We start from the raw sequence: 13487 nt of genomic DNA, 5'->3' as shown, positions 1-13487 counted from the left end.
GTCCCTGGCTGCTCTGCTCACAGGGAGATGAATTTACGAATCTGGAGGCTGAATCTCCAGCAAAGACGCATTGTGCTGGTTGAGAGGTCAAATAACTAATTGGCTGGGGTCCAATCTTCATTGTTGGATAAACAAATAGTCAGCACTATGGAGAGGATTGGAAACCATGACATCCAAAATGCAGCTTCCAATATGCCACCATTGTTAGCGGAAACCATCCTTACAAGCCCTGAGGAAGGGGTGCTCCCATCCCCCTGAAATGCCTTGGCTGTATTTAAAAGGAGAAGTATGAGGGGGGGTGATTTTCACTCATCCTCATAGTTGGAGCCGACGTTCTATATAGAGGCATTGGGCTAGGATCGGGCATTGGGCTAGGATCAGGCATTGGGCTAGGATCAGGCATTGGGCTAGGATCGGGCATTGGGCTAGGATCGGGCATTGGACTAGGATTCAGTGTTGGACTAGGATTAGGCATTGGGCTAGGATTGGGCATTGGACTAGGATTTGGATTGGACTAGGCATTGGGCTAGGATTGGGCTAGGATTTGGATTGGGCTAGGATTCGGCATTGGGCTAGGATTAGGCATTCTAGAGGCCTATCTAGCTGTCAATCCCACAGCTGGGTGGATCTCGACAGTAATGTCGGGATCCGCTCCGGCTGCGGCGTCTCAGTATACCGCGAGCTGTAGCTCCCTATATACTGAGCTTAGGGTGACGGGAGGACGCTAGTTTGTGTCCTCCCGTTACCCTAAGGAGAACTATGGGGAAAAGCCCTGACCCCATACTTCTCCTTTAAAGACTACTGCTAATGAATGAAGACTGGACCCCTCACCATAAGTCATGGACATCCGATCAGAATGGAATTCGGAATGTTCTAGTTGGCGAAATCCGTTCAGTTATCACGTAAACGCATTTTTTATTTGGCTGCAATGTGTGTGAGGAACGGTTCCCCCGCCGCTACGCTTGTTTTGTGTGATGTTAATGTTCCATATGTTGAATCATGTCTGCGTGACGAAGGCGCGGCAGAAGATGTAACGCAGGCCCGGCTTGCTGGGGAGCCCCCCGTGCCGCGTCTGAGCTCTCTGCGGATCATCAGGCCTGCGTGTGGGGGTGGGGGGGGGGGAGGGGGAAACGAGCGTTATACGGAGAGCGTGTGAATGGCGCTGAAGACTTTGTAGCTCCCGGACCATCTGCATAATTACAGCGACAAAGCGGAAGGATAAAAGTCTACAATACAGAAGTTGAAAAGATTACAGCAATCTGAAAGGGATTGTGTTCATAGCCCGGGAAAATTACCTGCTCCCTTTCATTCTCCCGCTCCGCCGCTAAATGAATAGAAAACACTTTTAATCAGGTCTTCGGGGAATGTCGCGGATTACGGATTTATAGCTCAGGAAATAAAAAGTGAATGTTCAGCAAGATAATGCCTTGCTGCTGCCGGGCGGGCGGGCGCGGCTTATCTGGGTCTTGGAGACCCTCAGGCCGTCAGCTGCCAAAGAACTACAACTCCCAGCAAGCTTAAAGGAGAACTATGGGGTTAAGTCTTTTCCCCATAGTTCTCCTTAGGGTAACGGGAGGACACAAACTAGCGTCCTCCCGTCACCCTAAGCTCAGTATATAGGGAGCTACAGCTCGCGGTATACTGAGACGCCGCAGCCGGAGCGGATCCCGATATGGACGTCGGGATCCGCCCAGCTGCGTGAGTGACAGCTGGCTCCGCCTATCTAGAGGCAACCAATCAGCTTTTCTCTTCAGTTTGTTCAGTTAAAGGAGAGCTACGGGGTCAGGGCTTTCCCCCATAGTTCTCCTTAGGGTAACGGGAGGACACAAACTAGCGTCCTCCCGTCACCCTAGGATCAGTATATAGGGAGCTACAGCTCGCGGTATACTGAGACGCCGGAGCTGAAGCCGATCATGACAATTATGTCTGGATCCGCCCAGCTGCGTGACTGACAGCTGGCTCCGCCTATCTAGAGGCAGAGCCAGCTGTACCCACCCCCTCCCCCGTCCGTTCTGCCAGTCAGCGCTGGAGGATCGGAGGGGGGAAGGGGGAATCCAGCCCCTCCCCTGTCACAGCAGAGAGCCGTGACAGGATCGAGAAGTGAGTGAACGCCGGTATGTGTTCGCTCACTTCCCGATCTACTGAGCCGACCTATGTCAGTCTCATTGTCACAGGTCGGCTAGAACTATGAGGTGAGTGAAAAGCCCCTCCTTCCCCCTCATAGTTCTCCTATGAGAAACTCAGCCTCATAATCTGAGCCGACCTGTGACGATGAAACAATGAGACTGTCACATGTCGGCTCAGTAGGTCGGGAAGTGAGCGAACACATAGCGTCGCTCACTCACTTCTCGATCTATCCGTGCAGAGAGCCGTGACAGGGGAGGGGCTGGATTCCCCCCTCCGCCAGCGCTGACTGGCGGAACAGACGGGGGAGGGGCGGGTACAGCTGGCTCTGCCGCTAGATAGGAGGAGCCAGCTGTCACTCACGCAGCTGGGTGGATCAGACATAATTGTCGGGATCCGCTCCGGCTGCGGCGTCTCAGTATACCGCGAGCTGTAGCTCCCTATATACTGAGCCTAGGGTGACGGGAGGACGCTAGTTTGTGTCCTCCCGTTACCCTAAGGAGAACTATGGGGGAAAGCCCTGACCCCGTAGCTCTCCTTTAATTCGGTGCTCCTCTCTAATACAAAATAGGACGGCTTTTGGCTGAAACTAGACGTAAACTCCAATAAAAATACTGTTTTCACCATTTGTTGCACCTCAGTTGTGCTGATCCCCTCATTCATCTCATAGTTACTTCCCATCTACGTGCAGATCATTGCAGTGGACCGGCTTCCTGACAATGGTGGACCGTGCCCGAGTAAGGGCTGTCGACACGACATAGCGGGGCCACAGATGGAGATCCCTCCCATTCTTTAGCAAAACCCCAAAAACTTTGGTGGAATTTTGACTTCAAGACCCCGAAGTCTCCCTGTGTGGTCAGAGACCGACTCTCCCCATCGGGAGGCGCATGTAAGACATTGGCGATGACAGGTACTCACTGAGACAAAGGTTGTCCTTGAAGAAGTTGAGGAATTTCAGGCAGTCGTCCATGTAGTTGCCGCTGCTGAGGCAGTCACACCAGGGAGACACTCTGAGGGTGGTGGAGTCGATGTAGTTCGGGGTCATTCCTGTACCTGGAATCAATAAACGAGACCCGGGTCATGTCCAAGAACTTCTATCCAATGGCAGATTTCTGGGACCTGGGCTGAGGGCTGAAACACACCTTCCCATGTCTTACTGCATTACTGCAACGCACGTTGTGTGCATCAGTGCGGTCCGGTGCCATTTATTTAGAATGTGACCACAATAATGCAGCCTCCAAGCACATGCAGGGCCGGATTTCCTACAAGGCCAACCGAGGCCCGGCAGGGAGTAGAGGGGCGGCAGGGAGTAGAGGGGCGGCAGGGGTGTGGAATTCCTATCTCCCGATGCCCGGGACATGCAGTTCCGGGCACCGGGCGGGTAGTTGCTTTCTACATTTAGCCCTGCGTTGGGCAAGCAGAGCTAAATGTACAGCGGGGAAGCCGCCGCTCGTTTTGTACAAGTGATCTCGGCGACATTGTATGCAGCCTGCAGCACTGCCATTCTCCACGGGGTGGGGTGGGGTGGGGGTAGGGTTGCCACCTGTCCAGGATTCACCCGGACAGTCCGGATTTTGAATGCTCTGTCCAGGTTTCATGGCAGCAGAAACCCGGACACATAATGTCAGGCAGACAGGGGCAACCAAAATGAAGATAGGGGCTACTGCCCTGGGGGGAGATGCGCATTGAGGAACCTGGCCTTGGGGCAGCAGAGAGAGTAAATCCGGCCCTGAGCACGTGTTGTGTTGCGTGGCATAAGAAAAATGCTGCATGTCTGTTTTTCGGGTACATCCGTGTGCACTGGCAGCCCCCCCATTCAAAATAAACGGCCTGACCGCAATGTACTTTAACACATTAAACAAGAGGAATGGAGACGTGTGATTCCAGCCCGGCATAGAATAAAAGACAGTCTGCAGTATTTAACGATGTGAAACAACCACAATGCTCATAGTGAGAGGTCATGTGTTCAGGGATGGGTAGAAGTGTTTTTTAGTTTTTATAATTGATGTCACTGAAAGTAATCACATGACTAAGGGTCATCTTTCAACATTCAATTGGTCTGATATCATCGATAATATTTACATAAGAATCTATTCCTTGTCAATATACATTTAGCGCAAGGTGCACCCATGTCATTGGGTTTGCAGAGCACTTTGAGTTGTAGTACAGAGGTAGCATAGCACAAGCTTTTCCCTATGAGATTACCTGGCTACAATGAGCGGGGACAGGACAGGGATGGAGGAGGGAGCTGGGTGACGGAGTCACATACGATTGTCATTTCAATATCAGCAATTTGGCACTTTGAGCAGATTTTCTGTTTTCAGCAAAGCAGTGAAGGGCAGCCTGGTGAATGTAACAACAAGAATATATCCTAGAGCTCCACCTCCTGGCCGGGGGAATAAATATCATCCCTATGTATTGTTTTATACAAAATAAAAACATTTTGACCCTAAAAATGAAGTTACGTCTCTTTATAACTTAACTCTGCACACATTCCAGAAAGTATTTCCTCTCATTCCAACTGTGCGTGAAATGTCAACTGGAACCATGTGACCGCTCTCAATACAGACAATGTAACCACATTCCAATGATGACAATGTAACCACATTCCAATGATGACAATGTAACCACTTTCCAATGATGACAATGTAACCACTTTCCGATGATGACAATGTAACCACTTTCCAATGATGACAATGTAACCACATTCCAATGATGACAATGTAACCGCTTTCCGATGATGACAATGTAACCGCTTTCCAATGATGACAATGTAACCACTTTCCAATGATGACAATGTAACCACTTTCCAATGATGACAATGTTGCAATTATTAAATAAAGGTCCCTGCGGAAAGAAATGTGTTTTGTTTGCAGAGAGACTTTTATTTCATAATTGTAACATTGTCATAGTTGTAAAGTGGTTACATTGTTGTAGAAGACATTTGCTTTCTTTGTGTTTATTCTTTGTAGTTATTGTTACTTTTGATCTTTATTTACACATCAGCGCCTGTTTTTTCTATTTTATGGTTCATTTTGTTGCATTCACAGATGTGGATTAGAAATGCGCATGTAATGTAGTAATGAGTACATTGCGTAGACTTGGTGCCGATCACTGTCAGTAGTTGTTCTGTGTAACGCGGTTTTTATTGTAGTTTTATCGACCTTCCATCCGCCTGGCTGGAGCTGCAGTGGCGGTGATGGAAGTGTAATAATGTTTACGATGGCTATATCATTTGCGTTCCCTCCAATACACAATTATGAGCGCTCATATTATGACACCTGACAAGGAGCCCCTACCGATCAGGCCGGAGTAAGCCAATAAGCATTCGGCATAGTTCTCCTTCAGGCACCCGCTGGCAGATCGAGGGTCCGGCTGGCAGTCATTGAGAAAATGTGCAAGTCGGGATCTGAAACAGAAAACAAACAATGTCAAATATGGCGATTAAAGTGAACATTTCATTTCATTTTTTACATTACCAACCAATAAATACGTCCCTGACAGGTCACAATACACAGCAACAGGACCATTGTTCAAAAAAGTTTCCGAGCTCCAGTCAGTGACTTTGCATAGGCTGAGATGATGTCATAAGTCTGCTGCAGGCAGGAAGAGGCATTTCCTCAGTCTCCCCTCCCCCAGTGATCAGTCTGCTGCAGGCAGGAGGAAGCATTTCCTCAGTCCCCTCCCCCCAGTGATCAGTCTGCTGCAGGCAGGAGGAAGCATTTTTTCAGTCCCCCCTCCCACAGTGATCAGACTGCAACATTGTAACTTTTTAACAAGCCACAAGATGAGAGGATGCAGCAAGGGGCTGATCCGGACTTATCATAAAAAAGAAATCTAATGACACTTTCTCAAACAATCATCCCCGCACAGCTCCCTCCTCATGTATCACTGGCCCCTCCCTTTTAGATTGTAAGCCCTCAGGGGCGGGGCCCTCCTCACCGTCATGTCTTGAATTGTATTGTGATTGTAATGTCTTCCTTATATTGTACAGCGCTGCGCACACTGTTGACGATCTATAAATCCTGTATAATAATAATAATGACAGGTCCACTTTAAGATGCAAAGTAGCCAGAATTAAAGGAACACAATTCAGGGTTTTCATGTTCATGGAGGGTTGTGGGTTACAGGCATTGGATAGGCTACAGAAGCCCCCATCCAGGAAACGTAGCGAGAGGTCAGGGCCGGCAGCAGACAAAGGGGTACCCAGGAAATGTAGCCGAGGGTCAGGTATCAGACAAGCGAGAGTTCAGACACACAGGAAGAGACTTGATCAGGTGGAGAGAGAGAGAGAAGGGAGAAGGAATCTATCACAAGCATCGGGGAACAGGCTGATGTTGGTTAAATAGGGCGCCGCCAGCGACAAGCCCAATCCCAGAGCTGGAGGTGTGTGAACAGATCCATTAGGTCGCAGCTGACTAGACTACTGCTGCAGCCAGCAAGACACACAGAGATGGCATTGATGAGCCATATATAGGTTCTTGCTGCACTCTGAAATCCTGGTGGGTGCTTGTAGTGACCACTGATGGCGCTGTAAAGATATACAAGTTTGCAAAAGGATGTCGAGGACCTAAACTATGAAACAAGGCTGTTAAAATTAAATATGTTCTCGTTGGAGGTTAGGAGATTAAGGGAGGACATGATATTCTTGTATAAACTGTGCAATAGTGACAGCAACATTGTTAACAGACTGTTCACGGTTAGCTCCGTAACAAAGACCAGAGGGCACCAACAAAAAATTAGTTGAAGAAAAATTTCAACGCTAGGCGTTCTTCACAGTTATAGCGGTTAAGGTCTGGAACTCGCTGCCACAGGAAGTGATTTCAGCTAAGAGTGCGGAATCATTCAAGAAACTCTTGGACGAGTTCCTCGGAGACCGTAACATACAGGGGTACGGGTAACATACAGGGGTACAGGTAATATACAGGGGTATAGGTAATGTACAGGGGTACAGGTAATATACAGGGGTACAGGTAACATACAGGGGTATAGGTAATGTACAGGGGTACAGGTAATATACAGGGGTACAGGTAACATACAGGGGTACAGGTACGCCTAAGAACCAGATCACACACGCACACACCTGCTCAAACATAAATGCATACACGCAATAGGTTGGACTTGATGGACTTACGTCTTTATTCACCCTCAAATACTATGTAACTATGATGTCACCAGCACACCATTTAAGTGAAATCAACAAAAGTCCATTTATCAATGTCGGGACTGTCATGGAATGTGCTGGTGGCACTGATTAGGCCACATCTCACACGAAGACTGGGATGGGTGCAGTGGCCATGAGCAACCAGCAGTAGGAGCTGGGAGGATGCAACGGGCATAGGGTCACTAGACCTGGTCCTAACACAGACCTACCCCCATCGTCCCCCCCTCATCCTCCCAGGGTCATCACCTCCCCGGACGACCAGACTACAATTTAAAGGCAATGAACTTTCGCGCTCCTTATCTTTCCCCTCCGTCGGCATTCCTTTGATCCGTGGCTTGAAGCACTTTTTACATTTCCCATTTACAAGCTAATAATTACCAAGTTCCTCCACAGGTCACCTTATCCGAGATGTCCTGCTTGTGAGAAGAACATTACAAGTACCCCTTTCATTACCCCCTCATAATGGTTCTCCACACATCCCCTCATGTTTCTGAATGAAATCCCTTCTCACGTCTTTTGAAGGTGGCTCTTTATTTACTGAACTGTTATAATGGATTTACGTCCACCAATAGAAGTCCCATCCGGTCCTGTCCGTGGTGATCTCCGGGGTACGGTTATGGCCGGTTGAAGATATGTGATGTGCACAGATTTTTGTAGACAATGGCTCCTCACGCGTGGTAGACCCCGTTCACCAACATGTTGAGGTGCATTCCTGCATGCATAGTACATGTTAATACATTCAGATAATCTCAGAGCCCCTCCATGGCCTCCTATTAGTTTCTTTGCTCTTCTCTGCACTCTCTCTGGTTCTCCAATATACTATTCATGAACCGGAGCAGGATATTCCAGATGAGGTCATACTAATGCTCTGTATAGGGGCAGATGATGTCTCTCTCTCTGGAGTCTATACACCTTGACACATAAAAGTTATTGTATGCCTTTTTTTTCCATCACAGGGTGTCTCTGCTTTTTTATGCAATGCAGGCAGATCATGGGTGGTGAAAGGTTGCTGTACCGATAACATCACCGGACCCTGCCTCCGTACTCTTTGTCAGGGTCATTGCTGAGCCTGATGAAGGGGACCCTGCATGGCCCCGAAAGCGCTAGTTTTGGTCACATGGCGTTCCAATAAACAAACTCTTTGGACTGCAATACTGGTGGTGTGCCGGTGACATTTATTCATCTTTATACTGCCTCCGTACTCCTCTCAAGAGCCCTCAGCCCTGGTGCAAGCAGTGGGCCAGCTCTTGGGAGGAGGAGGAAATCTCTACTATGGGGGTGGAATAAGAAAGTCCTGGAACCTTCAAACTTTGCGTTTAGCTCATTGACTCCCCGTTTCGGGTCGTCCAACTTTTCTGCTTTACATTAATTTTCGCCTTTCCTTTGAAAATCTCGATTTAATTTTTAAACAATTCTCGCCTTCCCGTCTCCGGCTTCAATTTATCCGAGTAACGAGATCCGCTGCAGTGTGACTTATTAGGCCTGTCGTGTGACATTAGACGGGAGTCTTTCCTGTGTATTGTCCGTCACACCCCGGTGATCGCCAGGAGCGCTGTGCCGGTGTCTCCGCCGGGGCCGCGAAGGAAGAGGGAAATGTTGGGTAATTGAGGTAATTGCCGGGGAAAATTGGAAGGAGGAAAGTCAATTCTCCTCTGGGCAGCCAAGCAGCACCAGGAGACTCTTAATTGCCGATTGTACACGGCCAATGTTCTGTGATAAAAAAAGAAGACTCCAGAATTTGGCGCTCACTCGGCACCACCGATTGGTCTACACGCAGTCAACGGCTAGCTCTATGTGAGTGGAAAGTTCTGGAAGCACGATACGTCATCAGCACACCGAGCTGCTTGGCCGATGCTGTTATAATGATCACATGCAAGCACGTAGAAGCTGATAGGTGATAATTAAAGAACGATCGACAAGCAAGCGGGTGCGCTGATGACGTACTACGCTCCTAAGATTAACATTGAAGCCGCCATCCGCCTTGGTCAGCACCATTACCTTCATGACTATGTGGCTGTGAGGAAGTCCCATCTGATAATGTCACTATACGGAAATGTCCAGCAGACACCCCTAGTAATCGCACTTCTCATGGCTGCACGTTTCCTAAACCCGAATCGGATGGCTCGGTGACCAGCCATTGACTTGTATATGGCAACTGTTCCTTGTGATGTCACACATGCACATGTGCCTGAGCTCAGTTCAAAGTATAGCTAAAGCCCAAAGTTTTATTTTTATCTTTTATTATAGAGCTGGGAATGATTAAGACCCCTGAGGGGTGAGCTCAGCCAACCAATCACTTCTTTCCACAGAAGGTCTTATCATATCAGGATTCAGAGATGGAAGGTATAGAGTGAGAGCAATAAAACGCTGCCAAGGGTTCGGGATTTGAAAGGGCCGCCACTGAGTACAGGATCTTATGGGCTGCAATGGAGTATGAGATCTGACTGGTTGCCATGGAGTATGGGATCTGGTAGGCTGCCATGGAGTATAGGATCTGACTGGCTGCCATGGAGTATGGGATCTGGTAGGTTGCAATGGAGTATGGGAATGGGAGGCTGCCATGACGTATAGGATCTGGGAGGCTGCCATGGAGTATGGGACCTGGGAGGCTGCCATGGAGTATGGGACCTGGGAGGTTGCCATGGTGTATGGGATTTGGGAGGCTGCCATTAATTAGGGGATCTGGGAGACTGCCATGGAGTATGGGATCTGGGAGATGCCATGAAGTAGGGGATCTGACTAGCTGCCATGGAGTATGGGATCTGGTAGGCTGCCATGGAGTATGAGATCTGGGAGACTGCCATGGAGTATGGGATCTGGGAGACTGCCATGGAGTATGGGATCTGGTAGGCTGCCATGGAGAATGGGATCTGGTAGGCTGCCATGGAGAATGGGATCTGGTAGGCTGCCATGGAGAATGGGATCTGGTAGGCTGCCATGGAGTATGGGATCTGGGAGGTTGCCATGGAGTATGGGATCTGGTAGACTGCCATGGAGTATGGGATCTGGTAGGCTGCCATGGAGTATGGGATATGCTAGGCTGCATTGGGTATCAGTTTTAATAGGCTGCCATAGGGGACTAGGATGGGATAAGCTGCCATTGGGTATGGGCTCTGATAAACTGCTGTAGAGTATGAGATCTGATAGGTTACATTGTAGTACAGAATCTGGTAAGCTGCCATGAAGAATGGGATCTAAGAGGTTGCCACGGGGTATGGGATGTGATAGATTGGTATAGATTATGGGGTCTGATTGGCTGCCGTGGTGTATGAAATGTGTCAACGTTTCATACACCACTGGAACAAACATCCAGTTGATACTGTTGATATTTGTGAAGAGTGTGTCCATGTTTTTATACTGTATGTAGCAGCAATATGTAATGTAATCTCAGCTGCAGTTCAGCGAAAGCACTGATTGCACCGTCTGACATATAACAAGTAGAGGGATGATCCAGAAATCTGTAAGTGTAATATAACCATGAAAATATGGAACACTAAGGAAGTGACATTTGACGATATTCTGCTAAATGTTACAATATAAAAAAAAAAAACACAACTACCAAAATGGATCATTCAAGATCCTGCACAGCACGATGCAACCACATAGGTACTGCCTGCTAGTTATAGCCTGTGCTGACTTGCACTAAGTTCCCTGTTATGGATGTGTGTGGGGAAAGGTGACATTACCCTTTAAATTCCATTAGTAAATGGACGGCAGCCAGGAACTGAGAGCAGTGGGGGAAGCGAAGGGGTTAAACATAAGCAGTATGGAGCCAACTATATATGTGATATGGGACGGACATGAGCAAATGGGTGTAAATGGATTTGAAAGCTTTCACGGCCATTAGCCCGGAGGCTGCGGGGTGATCAATTGCTGCCTCCCTGTATGGGAAAACGGGGACCTCCAGAGAGGCCACAGTGCTGTCTGCTTCATGTTCCCATCGATCAGACAACACATGAAAAGGAGGCATGATCAAAGAGCCGAGCCATGGATGCAAGAGCTGCCATTGTCCCTGGTGTGCCCTGCCATGATCCAATATCACCGCCATATACCGACACAGTGCTCAGCCGACAGCAACTATCTCCCTTCCCCATTCTGTCCTTCTCGCTGCTTCTTTCCCTTTCCCTCCATCTCATCCCCCCTCTATTTCCTCTCCTCTCATTCTGTCTCTCTCTATCTCACGCTGTACCCCCAAATATTTTCTTCTACCGTGTTTCCCCCGAAAATAACACAGTGTCTTATATTTTTTTTGGCTCAAAAAAACACACTAGGTCTTATTTATTTTTTTTTTTTTATGTCCAACAACCCGCACTTATTCATGTACAAAAATATGGTGATCAGGGCAATCAGGGGTGCTGAACCTTTCCAAGAGCAATTTGGTACCCAATCGCTGGCCAGAATGAGCGAAGCGCGCTTTCACTATGGATTCCTCACAGGCGGAGTGTATTTGGTATGACTCCGCCTGTGACAGGAGGCGGGGCTATAGAGGAGGCATCGGCTTATGCGGCTCTGCTCCCTCCGCCGCCGCCTCGCTTCCTCTAGCGCCGGCTTCGTTGGCACCGCTGATTCTCTCCCGCGGCTCTTCAAGTTCCCCCTCATGCCACCGCCGGCCCTGGGAATGGTTACAACTAGGTCTTATTTTCGGGGTAGGTCTTATTTTCGGGGAAACAGGGTATGTCAGTGTTCATTTCCTCGACTAATAATTTTCGTCAACAACAATAAAACTAAAGTAAAATGTTGGGGGGAGACGATTTGGGAAGAGATCCAATCAGAACTAATCTCTTCCAGTTCCGGTTCCATCACCAATGGACGGCTAATAGGTAATATGTGCGATGGCGTCACAGCCAATATAGTTCTTCATTATAATATGTTAGAGTTGCACTTGTAAGAATGAAGAATCACAAATACAAGTTGTTATAATCAATGCCGATCAATGAGAGGAAATCCTCCGTATTATTCTTTATAAGATTCTAATTGTATGATGGATAAAGACATGTTATACATCACAACTGTTACATCTGTGTCTGTATCATATGTATGTATGTATGTATTGTATGTATGTATGTACTGTATGTATGTACTGTATGTATGTACTGTATGTATGTATGTACTGTATGTTCAAACCTTAACACCAGAAGTAATAACAGGTACCCAGAAGTTTACTCCCGGAGTATATCATGAGAAAGGAAATTCTTCAAATATGACTAAAACTAAACCAAAATTTGTTGTCAAAATTAACACTGATCTCTGTCCTACCACCCTCATCATCCATCCGCCACCTCACTCCCATCGCCTCTCTGATTTCTCCTCTCCACTCTCTCTCCCCCTCTCTCCTTTCCTTCCTCTCTCTTGTCCTCCTCTTGTATTCTAGCAGGCCCAGTGTTTTGTATCAGAGATAATAAAGTCGGAGGAGAGAAGTGTGTTATTGATACAGAGCCAGAGTCCCCACTGACATCTCTCAGGAGGAGATAAGTCACACACCGCCCCTGTCAGTCTAATGATTAATGACTTCTTTCTATCAGGAGAGCTACAAATACCTCGATCCTCCACCACCGGCCCTCTGTCATGTTTGTAAATATAATATATATCTATAAAAATACCAGAGTTCCCATTTCCTGTAAAGTTCCATTTGTTATTATTTAGTATAAATGATAATTACTCGCAGTCTGAGGCTCCGTTCACACATACGCCCGGATTCCGCATGTCTGCGCCTATCACTATACGCCGGAACGTGCAGAATCCGCCCGGAATATCGCGCTTGGACTTTTTAACGCGACGTGCGTTTTCTTACCATGTGGATGTCCAGTGGCGTCACAAGGTGGGTGCGGGGGGTGCGGCCCGCACCCGGGTGACACCATTGGAGGGGTGGCACCAAAATGACCGTCAGTCATTTTAGTGTCACCCCCCTCTGAAAAATCGGGCACTTAGTCATGGACCGAACGCCTGACAGTATCAGGAGAGAGGAGGAGACCCGGCGGCTTCCCTTACGGGTGACTGTCCCCTTCTCTCTCTGCCGACGTCCATCACCAAGATGGCCACTGGCAGGTATCAAGAAGATCGCAGCGCGTGCGCGGTGACGTCACGGCGGGGTGACACCCAGTAACCGCTCCGGGCGTCACCCAGCCCCGGACGCCCCTGCAAATGTGAACAACATTCGTTTGAATGTATGTTTTTTTAATGTTTAGCGCTAATGTGTGAA

At 48.2% G+C, this 13487-nt stretch overlaps 1 protein-coding gene across 1 annotated transcript in view; it reads right to left on the bottom strand.

Moving 5' to 3' along the window:
• LOC108801931 (GDNF family receptor alpha-1-like) overlaps positions 1–13487 on the bottom strand; it is a 39464-nt gene that overhangs the window by 12876 nt on the left and 13101 nt on the right. Inside the window, exons 4-5 of the mRNA XM_018573838.1 lie at positions 5424–5533; positions 3043–3177 (exon numbers count right to left, since the gene is read on the bottom strand). Coding sequence (XP_018429340.1) covers positions 3043–3177; positions 5424–5533 — 245 coding nt within the window. The remainder of the gene's footprint in view (positions 1–3042; positions 3178–5423; positions 5534–13487) is intronic.

The sequence above is a fragment of the Nanorana parkeri genome, unplaced genomic scaffold (assembly GCF_000935625.1).
Source record: "Nanorana parkeri isolate BGI_ZX_2015 unplaced genomic scaffold, ASM93562v1 scaffold2564, whole genome shotgun sequence".
NCBI lineage: Eukaryota > Metazoa > Chordata > Amphibia > Anura > Dicroglossidae > Nanorana > Nanorana parkeri.
This window is presented reverse-complemented; position numbering and strand designations above follow the sequence as displayed.